This window comes from Seriola aureovittata, chromosome 13 (assembly GCF_021018895.1).
Source record: "Seriola aureovittata isolate HTS-2021-v1 ecotype China chromosome 13, ASM2101889v1, whole genome shotgun sequence".
Lineage (NCBI taxonomy): Eukaryota > Metazoa > Chordata > Actinopteri > Carangiformes > Carangidae > Seriola > Seriola aureovittata.
The window spans coordinates 5978006-5990901 of NC_079376.1; the positions used below are offsets into that span (position 1 = coordinate 5978006).

At 43.7% G+C, this 12896-nt stretch overlaps 1 protein-coding gene across 2 annotated transcripts; it reads right to left on the reverse strand.

Annotated features, from left to right (window-relative positions):
• Nucleotides 1-94: 94 nt before the first annotated feature.
• On the reverse strand, nt 95-11822 carry cdkn3 (cyclin dependent kinase inhibitor 3). Of its 2 annotated transcripts, none has more exons than XM_056394349.1 (8): nt 11728-11822; nt 2733-2829; nt 2527-2582; nt 2382-2426; nt 2054-2276; nt 1490-1521; nt 1217-1320; nt 95-382 (listed from the first exon to the last, which is right to left on the reverse strand). In XM_056394349.1, exons 2-8 carry the CDS (start codon nt 2810-2812, stop codon nt 293-295), a joined length of 630 nt encoding a protein of 209 aa, XP_056250324.1. In that variant the 5' UTR covers nt 2813-2829; nt 11728-11822; the 3' UTR covers nt 95-292. The 2 variants fall into 2 exon arrangements, with proteins under 2 accessions (XP_056250324.1, XP_056250325.1); XM_056394350.1 differs by having other exon boundaries at nt 11699-11779.
• Between the last annotated feature and the right edge of the window lie 1074 nt (nt 11823-12896).

Genomic DNA, 12896 nt, shown 5'->3' on the forward strand with positions numbered 1-12896 from the left:
AGAGTCCAGCTCCATTACTACAGCAGGTGAACAGACACCTCTGTTATTATAAACATGTAAAGACATTTATTCTGAACTCACTGAACACATCAACGGTTTCCTCATCACGTCTTTATTCCATTATAATGAGGATGACAAAAAGCAATATATTAGAGTATTCTGTTAAAGTGCAATCATTAGAGAATACAATTATATCACACACACACAATCAAAAGAAGAATCACTGACAGAAAAGCAAGTTTGAAGGGATCGATATTTTCACGAGTCACGATTTGAATGAGAGAAGCGGCGATCACCGAGACACTGAGCGCTCCGTGGAAACCTCTCTGCTCTCTTGGTACGCTGTGTACCTTTCTTGAAACTCGTGGAGGAAGTTGTATTGCTGTGGGAAAAATCAAATTAAGTCATTAGTTCACGTTTGTTCTCGAATTCACAGAAACAGACATTCAAGGATCTGAGTTGTGTTGTTGTGATGTTTGAGCCCAGTAACTATAAATACAGACACGATGACTGACGAACAACCATTTCTGTGTGGAATCAGGATCAGCTTAGATAATTCACCACAATCGCCATAAACATTGTCACTTAAAACTTGTAGGAGTTTAATTAAATGTTACACCACTCTGGTGCACAAACTATGTAATGGCAATATTCCAGTATTTCTGTAGAGAAATTATTCATCCTTATTCATCAGCTGACATTTATAGCGATGCAGATATATCTGTATTGAGCTAATATAAGCCAATAATATCGAGCAACCAACTCACTAGTCTCTCGCTCTAATTCATATCAACCTTTTCACACCTCCCATATTTGCTTACTGTTTGGCTTTCGCTCATGAATGCTTTTCAGCAGCCAAATCTCTAATGTCAGAGCATCCTTAAACGCAGCACCATGGAAGAGCTTCCAAAACAAGAGCCCGCTGGCAGCTGCATTATCACATGACACTAATGAAACACTTCTGAAGGGTCACGCATCTCCAGCAGGTTTCGAGACTCTGCACATTTATTTTGATTCATTTCGATTAATGAAACGAACACACTTCTGCAGCCTGGAAGGAGGGAACTCAATCCACAAATTAATGTTATACAGTGGAAACTGCCCGACAGCAATTTTGAGGATGTGTGATTTTTTAGATAATGGGCTAAAACATGTAAATAGACCATTATCTTCCCTTTAGAACTACACAGTCAGAGGAAGGAGAGTAACCTCTCACCTTCACAGTTTGTATTGCTCCTCCTCCTCTGTGCTCCCGGAGGATTTCGATGGCTTTGTTTGCTGTCATTGTTGAAGAGAGCTGAAGCAGCAGACAGGCGGCGACTGAACAGAAGAAAACATGAGACATGTGATCATGTGATCAGAGCGCTGGCGTAAAACTAGTAGAGAGGATTTTTAATGTCAAACTTTTGTTTTAGTGTTGCAAGAAAACCACATTGACCCAAAGAATAAAGGGTAACTTTCAAAGTAAGAGCATAAAGAATATCCTTACTTAATGCAGAGCGTCCGAGGCCTCCGAAACAGCTGAAGGGCAAGAAGAAAAGCGCAAATTGCCATCAATGCACGGCTAAAAGCTGAAAGCAAATTGTTCATTTGTGTAACGAGGGGTGTCCCGCACAAAACTGTGAAAACAGATGCCTTTGTGGTGAGATGTACCCTAGTTCTCTGGAGCTGTCTGGTACTTAATTCAAAGTTTGAAGACACAAAAAGGTTTAAAAATACTCAGCACTCTTTGTCATAGAAAGTATAGATGCATCTATTTTTAACCTTTACGCGACACTCCTCCCGCTTGCTTTCGATTTCATGTATCGTCTCTCTGTTCATGTAGACAAGCTTGAGTTAAGTTTGATTGTATTTGACATCCTCTCTCTGCACATTTTTTAAGTTAGTGGTGCATCTTCCCAAGGAGAAGCATCTTGAAATAAGGGATTTTTTAATTGTCTGGGTAGAGAAATAGAAGTCACAAGTCGTTTTCTGTTCTATTTTTATGCCAAAGAGCAAAACATATTTTAAATTCAGTTCAAATCTCAGTTTGATGGATGATGATTTCACTCACTGGATCACTGTCCTCCTGTTGTTCTCGAGGCTGACCTGCAGCTCCTCGAGGATCCTGCAGCACTGCTCCAGCTCAGGAGCGTCTCCGTCTGGGAAGGGCATGTGGTGAACTGTGAAGCCCTGCTGCTGGTAGACCTCCAGCAGGGAGGGAACCCTGTACTTGTTCAGTTCCCCTCTGGTGCAGAAAACAAACACCTCTTGTACCCCCTGGTTCTGAAGCTCCTCTGTCAACAACAAAAACAGCCGAGATGTAAGAGAGCTAAAGTTATAAACAGCTGTCAACAGATTAAAAAGATCTACATGATCGACACGATCAAAACCCATCTTACCAACGTCTCTTTGCAGACTCCTGCGGATCTCTTTGTATTTGCAACCTGAAGTCAGATGAAGGACATTTTTTTTACACTGAGATGCACAAAAACTTTAATAATAAAGTAAGAACAGCAAGTGTAAAATGATTAATTGCAACTTTACCTGGTAGTGCACATATCCCAAGAAACTGCGAGCACTCCACTATGGACAGAGGTACCCTTAAAGCCAATCAAAATATAATATACATGTACACAGTGAGGGCTTGTTTCACCATTTAAAAACAATCCGACTCATTTTTTTTATTACACAACCATGAAAGAAATTTCACAATTGGTCGTCAAGACAAAAGCGCAACTGCTGAAACTCACCAGGAGATGTGGAAGGGCGTCAGCTGCTCCTCTCCGACCTCCTCCTCTTCAGATGAGGAGTCAAACTCACTCGTCCTCATGGCTTCAGCCCGCAGCACTGTTGAGAAAGAGGCTTCACTACCCTCATCCAGGTGTATGCCACACCACAATTTTATCCCAGATGTCTATAGAGTTCCTTTGACTTCATGGTTTGTTCTTTGTCTTGAAATGCAGTGGGCCTTGTGGGAGTTTGTATATTGTATTTGTTTGTATATACAGGTGTGTGCCTTTCTAAACTATCTCCAATCAATTCAGTTTAAGAGTCAATTTCTAGACACATCTTAAAGAAAATGAAAGCAAACAGGATACATGTGATCACAATTTGGACAGCCATAGCAAAGGATCAGAACACTTTGTAAATAAGAAATAAATTCAGTTTTTGATTTTTGATAAATTTGCAAAAATATCTTTTTTCACTTTGTCATTATGGTAGTGTTAAAAAATTACAGTTTTATCCATTTAAAATTAAATCAACAAATAAATTGTAAAAGGTCAGTCTACATAACGAGTACTTACTCCTGGTACTTTAAGCATATTGCGATGCTAATGTGGCACCCTGGGCATTTCATGAGTTCAAATTGTTTCCAGAATTGTGTTTAGATTAGTTTATGTTAGTAACCTGGCCCCCACCATTATTTTTGTGATTATAATTATTATTTTTAATACTTGTGTAAATAGGAGAAAACTCATCTGATTTCTGTTGAAGTTGACTTATTAGTTATAATACTTCTCACCAATAGGTGGCGGTAGCGGCCTGGTAATATGAATGACTGACGCTGTAAAACCGTTGGTTACGGAAGTCCGCTCAGTCATATCAGAGACAGTTACAGGAGCGTATGTGAGAACTCACACTGTCTTTTGTTTTCTGTTTGGTTGCAGGTGAGATAAGTATTGATGTTAAAGGTATTGACGTTTGTTTGTTACAGTTATGTTCTACATGTGTATTAAGCGGTACAAGGAAGGGCAGCTAAAACTAGCTTCAACCGCGAAGTTAGCATGGCGGCACGCTAGCCGACATGTACGGTAATATAAATGATTGACGCTGTAAAACCGTTGGTTACGGAAGTCCGCTCAGTCATATCAGAGACAGTTACAGGAGCGTATGTGAGAACTCACACTGTCTTTTGTTTTCTGTTTGGTTGCAGCATTTCTGATAATAAAAATAAAATCCTCTTACACCTGGATCACCAGCGTGGGCATTCAGTGTGTAACATAATTTGGCGAGCCAGCCAGGAGGGACTTTAAGACAGCTGAGAGTCCCTTCCCAAGAGACGAACCTAGACAAGTACGTTCAGCGAAAATCCAAGATGGAGCAACTCCAGGACGAGATCAGTGCAGTGCTGTGGACGCTTGTGAAATCAGAGCTCATCACAGTGTGTCAGCATCTACAGTGCAGCGAGCCATCAGGGGACGGATTCAGAGAACAGTCTCGTCGGGCCCTAATCCGGCTAGCCGAGGGCACTTTGGAAGAGATGGAAGAGAGTGAGGAGCCTCAGGTGTTCCAGCAGTTCATGCACGATCTCCAATTATTCCTCCGGTCATTACAAAAACAAGCTTCAGATGAAGCAGAGACACAACTAGCAGCGCCTAGTGAAATTGAGAGACTGAAACAGGAGTATGGACAGCTCCAGCAGGCTCAGGCAGAAGCACGTCGGGCGCTAGAGGAGAAGATAGGAGCTTTGGGGGCCCGGTTCAGCAGCATGGCAGTAGTGAAGGAAAGGGAAGCCAATCAGCCTACACCCCTCACAGCCCCAGAAGTGACTTTGAGAAAAGAGTTCCGGATTTGGGGCCAAATAGGGGAGGCGGGACAGAAAGATAAATTATCTTTCACCAGCTTGACCAACCAGATCGAGTCTGGGCTCAAAAAGGGCTACTCAGAGACTGAAATAATCGAGGCTGTGATTAAAGCTGCAAGCCCGGGCCTTCACCTTCGAGACCTGCTGGAAGTGAAGCGAGACCTCACACTTCCCACATTAAAAACCATATTGAGAGGACATTACAAAGTTGACTCATCATCAGACCTGCTCCACAGACTCATGAACATTGCCCAAGATCCCAAAGAATCGGCTCAGGGTTTTCTGTTCAGGGCAATAGAGCTCAGGAGAAACTGCTCTGGAAGTCTGGTGATGAGGATGAGGGGGAACAATTCAGCTCAGACTTAATCCAGCGTAAATTCCTTCGCTCATTAGAGACTGGTCTGTTCAGCGAGGCAGTGAAGTTTCAGCTGAAACCTCACCTTAGCAACCCCAGAGTCACCGATGAGGTACTGATTGAAAAAATGAATGAGGCTGCCAGTCTTGAGCTAGAACGACAAAATAAGCTCAGGAGAAACACGGCCGTCAAGCCACCTAGAGTAAACGAGATACACACAGAGCTGCGAGCTAACAAAAGCCAGTTGCCTCCCAATAGTGAAACAGATACAAATGATGAAACACAGACAAAAGTAGGGAATATAGTCTCCACAAAGAAAAAACAAGGACAGAGTAAAGGACCAGATCCAGAGACTGTGAAACTTATTGAGGGCCTCAGGGCTGATGTTCTTGAAGTGAAGAGAATGTTCAGTGAAACATTAGAAGCAACAAAATCAAGGCCAAGCACAGACACCCGGCCATCACCAGCTGCAAGAGGGGCTAGAGGATGTCAGGTATGCAGAGAGGCTCAGGCAGGTGACACATGTAGACACTGCTTTCGATGTGGACAGGAAGGCCACCTTTCTCGTGGCTGCAGGCAGGCCAGAAGCACGCAGGGAAACGGGAGGGGGTTGCTGAGCCGGGATCCACAGTAGCCCTTCCATCCTCCAGGTCCCAATTCAACCCCGTGTCTCTGCAAAATGCCCCCTCACGTTCACAAAAGCCACCAAGTGATCACACAGACATACTGTATGCCAACCCACAACCCGCCAGAAACCCCCAAGAGAACACACACACCAGCTATGTGCCCTCACAACGCCAAAACAAGCTCATCAGTCTCATCGGAAGAAGATGCATGGTCCAGTGCCACCTAGACAACGTACCAACTGAGGGTCTATGGGACACTGGAGCTCAGGCAAGTCTCATCAATAATGACTGGCGAAAACGACACCTCCCACACAGCACTGTCAGGCCACTTATTGAACTTTTGGGGACAGAACCACTGGTAGCATTAGCCGCAAATGGGAGTGAAATACCGTATGACGGGTGGGTAGAAACAGAGTTTTATTTGGACTGTGACACACACCCAGAAAAGACACTCCGAGTTCCCATGTTAGTGTCCAGTGATCCCAATGTTGCAGAAAAACCCATTATTGGATTCAATGTGATTGAAGAAGTCGTGGGTAAATGGGGCAGACGGCAGTCAAAACCACAGAACATTCAAAAAATCAGCAGAATGTTCTCAATGTCGGTGAAAACAGCTAAAGCAGTGCTGAAATTACTACAGACACAAGATCCAAGCCAAAGTGTGGGTACAGTGCGGACAGGGAAAAGGGGAATACGCCTGGCTGCTGAACAGATAACCACCTCATACATCTGTGCACATGTGGGAGCCCAGTTTGCTGGACAAAGCCTGCTGTTTGTTCCCGATGAGCTATCACAGCTACCTGAGGGTCTGGTCATCCAGGAGGGGTTGGTCACTGTCAGCGAGCGGAAGTCGGTATACATCCCAGTCTCAATAGCCAACACCAGCAAGCATGATGTCACCTTAAGCCCTCACACCATTCTGGGATGCCTGGAAGAAATTAAAGCAGTGTACCCCATCACAGTGGATTCCTCTGATGAGACACTGGGGGCAGCAGAACAGAACACCTTGCGGCCTCCCATCCAGCTAAATGAGGTAACCAGCAACCTACAACACAGCCATGAACCACCTCAGTGGAATCCTCCTGTTAAACTGGATCACCTTAGCAAAGATCAGCAGGAGAGGGTGAAGCAGGTGTTAAGAGAGGAGTGTCATGCTTTTGCTTATGATGACAAGGACATTGGGTGCATTCCCACCTTAAACATGCACATCACACTGCACGACACTACACCTGTTCGTAAGACCTATATATCAGTGCCAAAACCCCTGCACCAAGAGGTGAAGGATTATCTCCAAGACCTCTTGAACCGCGGGTGGATTTCAGAGTCACGGTCACCCTACTCCTCCCCAATCGTCTGTGTTCGCAAAAAGTCAGGTGAACTGAGACTGTGCTGTGATTACAGAGAGCTCAACAGGAAATCTGTACCAGACAGGCATCCGATTCCCAGAATTCAGGATATGCTAGACTCCCTGCATGGCAGCTCCTGGTTTTCAGTTCTTGATCAGGGCAAAGCTTATCACCAGGGGTTCCTGGACCCTGAGAGTCGCCCCCTCACAGCCTTTATAACACCTTGGGGCTTATATCAGTGGAACCGCATACCATTTGGCCTCAGCTCAGCCCCAGCAGAGTTTCAAAGGAGTATGGAGGACTGTCTGAAGGGGCTTCGTGATGTCACCTGCCAGCCATATTTAGATGACAACCTAGTCCACTCTCCTTCATTTGACAGTCATGTGGACCACATCCGAGCTGTCCTGCAGAGATACCAAAAACATGGTGTCAAACTCAGTCCACAGAAATGTGAGGTCTTCCAGCAAAAAGTTCGCTTCCTTGGACGGATGATATCAGAAGAGGGTTATACCATGGACCCAGCCGAAATAGCTCCTGTTCAGGCGCTCAAAGACCAACCACCATCGACAGTGGGGGAACTGAGCCGAGTTCTAGGTTTCCTCTCCTACTACAGGGCCTATATCCCAGACTTCTCTAAGGTGGCAAAACCGCTGTACCAGCTACTGACCCTCCCTCCAGACAGAGCCTCACCACCTGTATCCAGAAAAAAAGGAAAAGTGGTTAGTACAAGACAGAAGGGCCGGTCACCACCCAACACACCCATCAGTTGGACTCAGAGTCATCAGGATGCTTTAAATAAGCTGGCTGACTGTCTAACAGAGCCGCCAATTTTAGGCTATCCTGATTTTGCAGAGCCGTTCATACTCCACTGTGACGCCTCACAAGAGGGCCTGGGGGCTGTGTTATATCAGAGACAAGAAGGCAAGATGAAGGTCATTGCATATGGCTCACGGACATTAACACCCCCTGAGAAGAATTACCATATGCATTCTGGGAAACTGGAATTCCTGGCCCTAAAATGGTCAATTTGTGAACGCTTCCGAGACTATCTCTATTATGCACCACATTTTGTTGTCTACACAGACAATAATCCCCTAACATATGTCCTCACAACAGCAAAACTGAACGCAACAGGCCACCGCTGGGTGGGTGAACTGGCCGACTTTAACTTCACAATCAGATACCGACCAGGCCGGAGGAATGCTGATGCTGATGGACTGTCTCGGCTACCCCTCGACATTAACCAGTACATGGCCCAGTGCACCGTGGAGGTAGAGCAGGATGTTATCGGAGCTGCTGTGGAGAGCGCAGTGCTACAGAGAAAGAGCACCTTTCCTGAGACCACTGTAGTCAGCCAGATTGCCATCAGTTTAGTGCAAGACACCACACCACTGTCTGCTGGGAAGTCTCTTTCTCAAGATGACATCAGAGCGAGTCAGGAGCAAGATCCTGTGATTGGCCGCTTCATACAACATAAAGCCAATGACTACCTGCCAAAAGGTCGCGCCCTGAAAGTAGAACCACCTGAGGTCAGAATCCTGTTGAGACAGTGGAGCAGACTGTATGTAAATGATGATGGAGTCCTCTACAGGAGAGCTAATGGGAGAGATCAGCTTCTCCTCCCTAAAGAACACAGAGACACTGTATTCAGAGAACTCCATAAAGAAATGGGACATTTGGGGGCAGAAAGAACTCTGGGACTAATAAGAGACAGATTCTACTGGCCCCGAATGCAAAGTGATGTGGAGCATTTCGTGATGCATGCCTGTGAATGCTTGAAGAGGAAACGGCCAAGCAAGGTAACGAGAGCCCCACTGACCTCCATCACCACTACTTACCCCTTCGAGCTGGTCTCCATAGACTTTTTACATCTAGAGACCTGCAAGCATGGTTATGAATACATCCTGGTGGTGATGGACCACTTTACACGTTTCGCACAAGCATATGCGACAAAAAACAAGTCTGCAAAAACAGTGGTGGAAAAAGTCTTCAATCACTTCGCCGTGAACTTCGGCTTTCCTGCAAGAATCCATCATGACATGGGCAGAGAATTCGAGAATCAGATGTTTTCCCAGCTGCAAAAGATCTGTGGTATGCGTGGCTCCCATACTACCCCATATCACCCACAGGGAAATGGTCAAGTGGAGCGTTTTAATAGAACTCTCCTGTCCATGTTGAGAACACTGACCGACGATGAAAAAGCAGACTGGAAAAGCTCTCTGGCAAAAATAGTGCATGCTTACAATTGCACTCGGAGTGAGGCTACGGGGTTTTCTCCTTACTATTTGCTGTTCGGCCGCTCTCCTCGACTCCCTGTAGATATCTTGTTCAACTTACCATCAAAAGAGCAGCAAGTAAGCTACACAGAGTATGTGGCAAAATGGCAATCACAAATGAAAGAGGCCTATGAGATTGCATCAGCAGCAGCTCAGAAAGAGGCTTCGCGAGGCAAACGATATTATGACCACAAGACCTACGGAGCCCAACTGCATCCTGGCAACAGAGTCCTGCTCCGCAATCTCAGAGAAAGAGGAGGGCCTGGCAAGCTCCGTTCACACTGGGAGGATACAGTGTACGTGGTGGTGAGTCAAAAGAGCCCTGACATGCCGGTGTATGAGATCAAACCTGAGAGAGGGGACAAAAGCCGCACAGTACACAGAAACCTGTTGCTTCCATGTGACAGCTTACCTGTGGAAAAGCCGGAGAGGAAGGGGCGAGAAAAAAGCAAGAAACGTCGGAGACAAAATAAGGGGGAAGATCAGCAACAGCTACAACAACAGGGCACAGATGTGGAAAGTGAGGAGGAGGGGGAACTTGTGTGGAGGTTGCCACAGCAACACAACAATGATGGCAGAGTTACTGCTCCAACTCCTGGCGTTGAGGCCTGGAAACAACAGGTGGGAGAACTTCAAGAAAGAGGGAGTGAGCCGGATGTAGAGGAGGCGGAGCTTGAGCTGCAGATCACACAGGATCATCACGACCAACAGGAGCAACACAAAGAACACACATCTGATGAAGAAGAACACCAACACCAAGGGAACAGAGACTCTGACATAGAACAGTGGTCATCACCTCTGACAGTCCACACTCATCCTCAGAGAGAGCGGCGGCAGCCAAGGATGCTGACGTATGATACGCTGGGACAACCTACTGTCAGACAAGCTGGTATGGGCTGCATAGAGATGGGCAAAACAGCACCTTGCTTCCAGAGACTGTGGCGCCCCTGGGTGCTCATGGATGCAAACAAGGGGCTGGAGACTATGGTAAACTGATACAGTTTAAAGAGACTAAGATATAAAAAAAAAAAAAAAAAGAGAACATTGCAAGGAAAACGCTGAAAAAAAGGATGGACAGAATATTACTCATCTTAACAGATCTTAACAGTAAAGACTGTAGTGTCACAGATTGAAATTAATATAGTGACAAATACATGTTATGGTGTCTTCATATGTAAACAATGGAAGAGTGGTAACAGACTAAAGTGAAGTGTCGGCCGAGTATTGAGTCTAGTTACAGTAGAATTCATCACAGTGAGATGAAGTTGTTTACTAATCTTGATGGGAAAATAATGGTTACTCTCCATATGATTTGCTCTGATGTATCAACTGAGCAGTGCTAACTTCTATGGTTTTAAATGTGTTTAACCTAAGTATGCTTTTATTGGACAGGTAAGTGCCAATAGGGTGCAACCATGATTATTATTCAAGAATAGACACTAGTTGTACAGTATTGGGTTAATGGAGTAACAACAATTTTTTTTATTTTATTTTTTTTTTATTTTTTTTTTATTAAGTAGGGGAGGGTGTGGCACCCTGGGCATTTCATGAGTTCAAATTGTTTCCAGAATTGTGTTTAGATTAGTTTATGTTAGTAACCTGGCCCCCACCATTATTTTTGTGATTATAATTATTATTTTTAATACTTGTGTAAATAGGAGAAAACTCATCTGATTTCTGTTGAAGTTGACTTATTAGTTATAATACTTCTCACCAATAGGTGGCGGTAGCGGCCTGGTAATATGAATGACTGACGCTGTAAAACCGTTGGTTACGGAAGTCCGCTCAGTCATATCAGAGACAGTTACAGGAGCGTATGTGAGAACTCACACTGTCTTTTGTTTTCTGTTTGGTTGCAGGTGAGATAAGTATTGATGTTAAAGGTATTGACGTTTGTTTGTTACAGTTATGTTCTACATGTGTATTAAGCGGTACAAGGAAGGGCAGCTAAAACTAGCTTCAACCGCGAAGTTAGCATGGCGGCACGCTAGCCGACATGTACGGTAATATAAATGATTGACGCTGTAAAACCGTTGGTTACGGAAGTCCGCTCAGTCATATCAGAGACAGTTACAGGAGCGTATGTGAGAACTCACACTGTCTTTTGTTTTCTGTTTGGTTGCAGCATTTCTGATAATAAAAATAAAATCCTCTTACACCTGGATCACCAGCGTGGGCATTCAGTGTGTAACACTAACAGTGTGCACTACTCCCACCGCTGCGCGTGGGCTAACACATGCTACAACCGTGACAGGTGTGGTCCTTTAAATAAGCTCGGCCAAACACCAACCTGTACACTGAATTAGACACGCTACAGTCGGGCTAGCAGCTAGCTAGTTTCTCCACTATCCAACATGCTAACATTAGAAACAGTTGTAGCTAACGTTAGCTGTGTGGCTCATCTGTCTGAACGAAGCCAAACGGGGGAAGAATGTGATTTTAGCTTTATGAGAAAATAATACACAGCGTGTTAGTATTACAGAGATTCATATATATATATATATATATATATATATGGTTAAACATACAGTATATCCGTGTTGTTGTTATTTCTCACCAGTCACGCTCTGCTCCTCTGCATGTTTTGACAGCTCCGTCAGCCTCGATTTTGAAAACTCAAAGAACCCAACAGCCAATCAGATTCAAGTATTGGCCTGAACCACGCCCTTCCCAAAACAACGCAGGCGTGAGCGCGCTCGATTTAGCTCCGGAGTGATGCACGCGGGCGGAGTGAAAATGATTTTTTATATGGAGGTATATTTGTCTCAGTATTAGTGAGAACAGATTGACAATCTGTGAGTAAATGTGCAATCTGTAAATATAAAACACTTTCCATGAATACAAAAAAGAAATTTGTAAATTCAAAAAAAATGTCTTGCAAATATAAAATGGATCTGCAAATACACAAACAAATTTCACAAATAAAAACGTGTCTGTGAATACATTCAATTAATTTACAAATAAATGAAAAGCATTTGTGAATATCTTCCTAACATTTACAACTTTCAAACATTTGTGAATCAATTTTCTATTTGTGAAGCGAAAAATAATTTGTAGATCTCAATTCTGCGCTTGTGGATTCACATTTTACACACACAGTTTTGAGACTATGGATGTACTAATTAACAACAAAATAAACATGACTTGAGGAAATATAATGAAATAAACTCACTCAGGTACAAAGGTGAAACGACAGAGGGAACCAGCTCACCTGAAGGTCAAACAGAGAACGAGCTCAGGACACAGAACAAAGAAAACTCAGGGCACCTGTGTGAGATGGCCAGTTAGCACACCTGTTCTCCTGCTGCTCTTCAGCAAAGTAAAGACAATTAAAAAGAAAATGCACTAATCCGATTTGCATTTTTATTTTCACATACTCATGTGGGCGTTCTGTGACTGATGTTTTTATTTGTGGAATTTGTTCATGTATTTGCAGATCTGTTTTATATTAGCAAGACATTTTTGTGAGTTTACAAATTAATTTTTTGTATTATTATTAACTTTATTATTATAATTTTATGTATTTACACACAAATTGTTAATCTGTTCATCCAAATAATATTGAGAGAAATTTACCTCCATATTATTATATATTATATATTTATCTGTTTTCTTACATCTTATTAATGTTTTCTAGGAAATCAAGCCACCACTGACAGTATTTCTCATCTCCATATTGAAAAACGACTTGTTAAAAATGGCAAGCAACATCTTAAAAAACAACAA